The sequence below is a fragment of the Haematobia irritans genome, chromosome 4 (assembly GCF_050003625.1).
Source record: "Haematobia irritans isolate KBUSLIRL chromosome 4, ASM5000362v1, whole genome shotgun sequence".
NCBI lineage: Eukaryota > Metazoa > Arthropoda > Insecta > Diptera > Muscidae > Haematobia > Haematobia irritans.
In genome coordinates, this window is record NC_134400.1 from 216462145 (window position 1) to 216467698 (window position 5554).

At 26.2% G+C, this 5554-nt stretch overlaps 1 protein-coding gene across 1 annotated transcript; it reads right to left on the reverse strand.

Moving 5' to 3' along the window:
* Positions 1–3163: 3163 nt before the first annotated feature.
* On the reverse strand, positions 3164–5230 carry LOC142234884 (uncharacterized). Its single transcript, XM_075306092.1, has 2 exons — positions 4937–5230; positions 3164–4864 (listed from the first exon to the last, which is right to left on the reverse strand). The coding sequence occupies exons 1-2, from the start codon at positions 5086–5088 to the stop codon at positions 4396–4398; spliced, it is 621 nt and encodes a 206-aa protein (XP_075162207.1). The 5' UTR covers positions 5089–5230; the 3' UTR covers positions 3164–4395.
* Positions 5231–5554: the final 324 nt, after the last annotated feature.

The window sequence follows — 5554 nt, forward strand, 5'->3', positions numbered from 1 at the left end:
ATTTTCCAAGTGACAAGTCGAAAAGTAGATTAAGATTATAATTACAATCCCTCACTATAATCTCAATCTGTGGTGGTGGCCAAAAAAAAAAAACAAAAAGCTAAATTATAACTAAACTAATCTAATCTAAAAGTATATTACAATTGACGCAATTAATTTAAATGAAACTAAATTAATAATAAATCTCTACAACGAAGTTAAAACTACTAATTTATAGCAGTTTCAATTAGTTATCACAGTGACTAGAAACTAAGCATTGCGTGTTCCTCTAAAATAGATTTTGATTTGTTGCTTGCATTAGTGTAGTACAAACCAAAATAAAAAAAAAAACTAAAATTAAGGGATGTCAGTTATATGAAATGATGGTGGACAATTGTGGAAATAGTTTAATTTGGGAAAAATAATTCGTATATGAATTCCATTAGAAGTTAGCATAGAAGACCAAAAATGAATCACCTTCCTCCGCCAGATCCATCCTGAAGACTGGAAATTCGCTTAATCGTGTGATGAAACCTTTATAAATAGTCCTGTGTAAATTGGTACGTGGCATTCTATTTTCAAAAACGTAATAATATCACTTCCTTCATCTTCTTGTCCAATAAGTTTGTATAAAAATTATAATAAACATGCTTGTTCTGGGTCCCATCCACGGCCAAAAATAATCTACCAAAATTTGAAGAAAATTTTACCACAAATCTACCAAATTAAAAAATCCCAAATTTTATTTCTATAGATAATTTTGTCAAAATTTTATTTCGTTTTGTTTTGTTATTGTTGGTTTTGTTCTTTAATCATTGTTGTTGTTTTTTTGATTTCAGCTTAAAACCATGCATTGACTAAGCTACAAGAGTATCTTAACCAACAGAGGAAAATAATGTTTGTCAAATTTATTTTGGCAAAGTCCTATAGACTATAGAATGTACGCACGTTTCGGAATTACCACATTCCTCATCAGCATCCTCTACTTGCAGCAAAACTATCAACCAATTATCAAAATAAATTCAGGCAGTTCATTAAACCCAACAATGAATCACACTTGAACCTTCCGAAAAAAGGTTTTACATGATAGTGGAAAATTTTGTCCAAATTTTATTTCTGTAGAAAATTTTGTCCAAATTTTATTTCTATAGAAAATTTTGTCAAATTTTATATAGAAAATTTTGTCAAAATTTAATTTATATAGAAATTTTTTTTTCAAAATTTTATTTCTATAGAAACTTGTCAAAATTTCTGTAGAAAATAATGTTAAAATTTTATTTCTATAGAAAATTTTGTCAAAATTTTATTTCTATAGAAAATTTTTTCAAAACTTTACTCCTATAGATTTTGTCAAAATTTTATTTCTATAGAAATTTTTGTCAACATTTTATTTCTATAGACAATTTTGTCAACATTTTATTTCTATACAGAATTTTGTCAAAATTTTATTTCTATAGAAAATTTAGTCAAAATTTTTTTATGGAAAATTTAGTCAAATTTTTTTTTATGGAAAATTTTTAAAAAATTTTATTTCTATAGAAAATATTTTTTTATTTCTATACAGAATTTTGTCAAAATTTTATTTATATGGAAAATTTAGTCAAAAATTTTTTTTATGGAAAATTTTTTCAAAATTTTATTTCTATAGAAAATATTGTCAAAATTTTATCTCTATAGAAGTTTGTCAAAATTTTATTTCTATAGATTTTTTTTTCAAAATTTTCTATAGAAAATTGTTTCAAAATTTTATTTCTATAGAAAATTTTTTTATTTCTATAGAAAATTTTGTCAAAATTTCTGTAGAAAATGTTGTCAAAATTTTATTTCTATAGAAAATTTAGTCAAAATTTTTTTATGGAAAATTTAGTCAAATTTTTTTTTATGGAAAATTTTTAAAAAATTTTATTTCTATAGAAAATATTTTTTTATTTCTATACAGAATTTTGTCAAAATTTTATTTATATAGAAAATTTAGTCAAACATTTTTTTTATGGAAAATTTTATTTCTATAGAAAATATTGTCAAAATTTTATCTCTATAGAAGTTTGTCAAAATTTTATTTCTATAGATTTTTTTTCAAAATTTTCTATAGAAAATTGTTTCAAAATTTTATTTCTATAGAAAATTTTTTTATTTCTATAGAAAATTTTGTCAAAATTTCTGTAGAAAATGTTGTCAAAATTTTATTTCTATAGAAAATTTAGTCAAAATTTTTTTTTATGGAAAATTTTTTCAAAATTTTATTTCCATAGAAAATTTTGTCAAAAGTTTACTTCTATAGAAGTTTTTGTAAAAATGTTATTTGTATAGATTTTTTTTTTAAATTTTATTTCTATAGAAAATGTATTTTTTTTTATTTCTATAGAAAATTTTGTCATTTTTTTCTATAGAAAATTTTGTCAAAAGTTTTTTTTTCTATAGAATTTCTTTTTTGAAAATTTTATTTGTATAGAAATATTTTTGAAAATTTTATTTCTATAGAAAATTTTGTCAAAATTTTATTTCTATAGATTTATTTTGAAAATTTTATTTCTATAGAAAATTTTGTGAAAATTTTATTCCTATAGAAAATTTTGTGAAAATTTTATTCCTAATGGAAATTTTGTCAAAATTTTATTTCTATAGAAAATTTAGTCAAAATTTTTTTTTATGGAAAATTGTTTTCAAAATTTTATTTCTATAGAAAATTTTGTCAAAATTTTATTTCTATAGATTTTTTTTTAATTTTATTTCTATAGAAAATTTTGTAATTTTTTTTTCTATAGAAAATTTTGTCTAAAGTTTTTTTTCTATAGTATTGTTTTTTTCTTTTTGTTGAAAATTTTATTTCTATAGAAAATTTTGTAAAAATTTTATTTCTATAGAATTTTATTCCTATAGGAAATTTTGTCAAAATTTTATTTCTATAGAAAATTTTGTCAAAATTGTATTTCTATAGAAAATTATATTATATAAGTTAAATTATATAAATTATCTTATTTATTTGTATACGCAAAAAATCTCTAAATTTCACATTTGACGCCAATTGACCTCCTATATGCAATAAATTAAATTATGACATAAGTCTAAAAAAATGATCCGTAGAAAAATTGATATCTTCTATAATCTGATACAACAAAATCAACCCCTAATTTAGACCAATCATTATTTATTTACAAAAATAGATTTAAGAAAAACTAAAAGCTTTCAAATTTTGTATATTTTTTTTTTTTGTATTACTCATCATGGGTATTGATCAACAATACACATTCAACAATTTTATAAATATATATTTATGTATAGTATATAACCCAGCAAAAACTCTCATTACCCGGTAATCTTGTAGGTAAGCCTATATAAAAATTAATAACCACTTATTAATTGGCATCGCTTCGGATTACATTTACATACGCATGTCCTAGGAGGAAAGTACTTCTCCCCAGGCATACTTTCGGCCATAAAATAAGTAGTGCATTTAAAGCATATAATCACCTAATATGTAATGACTTATTCGTAGATACACCAAAGCTTGCAAAATAGCCACTTATTGTCTCAGGCAACCAAATCTCGAAAATATTGATTTCTATCGCCGATTACAATGGATCAAAATATGGCGAGTGGTGCTGTAATAGGAGAACTACTTGAATAGAAACGAATATTGTATAAATAAAGAAAAAGTCTAATAAATAATCTAAATAAGATTACACTCAAATTAATTTCACACTTAAAATAGAAATAAATGTACGTTGTGTAAGGGAGTTGGATTCGTGAATTACGTTATAATATATCCAATAGCCAATTCACATAAGGTTCGAAATCTACTAAAACTGGATTTTAAGTCTCTTTTTTATAAGGCAAATGGCATTTGAAATTTAGTTTATGCGCATTTTGGAAGTGTAATGTCAATGAGGTATAAGAAAGCATTTATTTAAAACATAATATGATAATGTCATTAAACACAATTATTATGAAATCTTTGTGATAAAAAATTCTTAACGGAAAAATCTTCAGAATTACCGTTACATTACATATTCTTTTTGATTTTTTTATGTAAGTGCTCGATTATGTGAATAATTATATAAACTACAACTGCCTAAAAATTTGAGAATAACAATTCGAAAATTACCGAGAAGTATTTATTTTTGTCATTACAAGTTAGTCATTATAACTCGCCGCAATGTAATGCAACGTGTAATGACAGCTTTACTCCTGGTAATGTCAATTGTAATGAGATGTGGTTACCTAGTTTTTGCTGGGTAACAAATGATGTGTACTAATGTGTAGCTCAGCTAAAACATTTAATTTCAAACTTTTTTGTTTTTGTAAATAACAATAGTTTCCATTTGTGCCAGTCTTTTCCTAATTTCTAATTTTTGTTTGTTTTGTTGTTGTTTTTTTTTGATATTTACATTAACTACTTAAAACCTGGAAATTCTGCTAATCGTCTTCGACCGAGTTGGACGAGTCATCTGTTTTACTACTTTGGGAGACGATGGGTGGCAATCTAGCCGAAGGAAATAAAGAGGCAACTTTGGATAGATTATTAACTTGGTTTGGATCTATGACTTTAGGTTTAGCATCGTCGGTAATATTGGATTTGGTCAGTTGATAGTAGGCTGTGTCACTGTGTGTTATATTGACAATACTGCCAGTTAGGGGTAATGACTGCAACAACTCTGAGGGACTGCTAAAGGCACCAACATTATAGGGAGCTATTCCAGTTAGAACTTGACCCGAAACATTTGTCTGAATTGGTAGAGGAATGTTGCCCAAATCGATGAAACTGTTATTGGTATGGGCATCGAAGAAGGTTAAGTCTACCCGTTCTTGAGATTCAAAACTGGTATCATTTTCACCCACTTCGGTTAGAATGCCAATTTCATAAACCACAGCCTTAACCACATAACTGCAAGGCAAAACAAAAGAAGACAAAGATAAATTTGGGATCGTCAGCATTATAATGGTTATAGACACTTACAGATTCTTGGGAGTGTCATTGAGACTAGCTTTCAATTCCTCTATGGTTTGATTGTCAATACCGGAACTGGAATCCAATACGGGCAATGACCAACATATCGAACTCAAGGTGGCCAAGCAAAACCAGGCTACTATCACTAGTAGAGTTTTCATGATGATCGATTTTAAGGAATTATGTTAATTTCTCTGAAGTCCTGTGATTTAAATCCAAGCGAAAAGCGTCTTACGTTGTCTCTCTAGCCACTAATCCAAACCAAGATACGCAATGCTTTAAACTGTAAAATGGCATGGAACAATCTTTTATAGGATCTATAATTTAACGCCTCTTATAATATATGCGCATTTGATCGTGTATGGATGAATGTGTAGTATATCACCACCTGCCCCGCACCACCAATATATTAGTCAGAAAGCCAGTCCAACGTGCTGACAATTAACATCCCTGCCAGCTGTTAATTGCTAATCTTGGTGCGAACTGTGAAAAAATTGTGGCGGGTTTATTTCGCCGAGGGGAATAACTGACTTTGTTTTTGCATCGATATGAAGTGATGATGGACGAGTGTATGTATGATGACGATATTGGTGTTTACTATACTTCGTTTAAATGTGCTAATTAATT

What these genes read in the sequence shown, in the direction of transcription:
- LOC142234884 (XM_075306092.1), bottom strand. Translation starts at nt 5,088, where the DNA reads ATGAAAACTCTACTAGTGATAGTAGCCTGGTTTTGCTTGGCCACCTTG. An exon ending in AATGACACTCCCAAGAATCT is followed by an intron (nt 4,865 to 4,936) that starts GTAAGTGTCTAT and finishes TTTGCCTTGCAG; the next exon opens with TTATGTGGTTAAGGCTGTGG.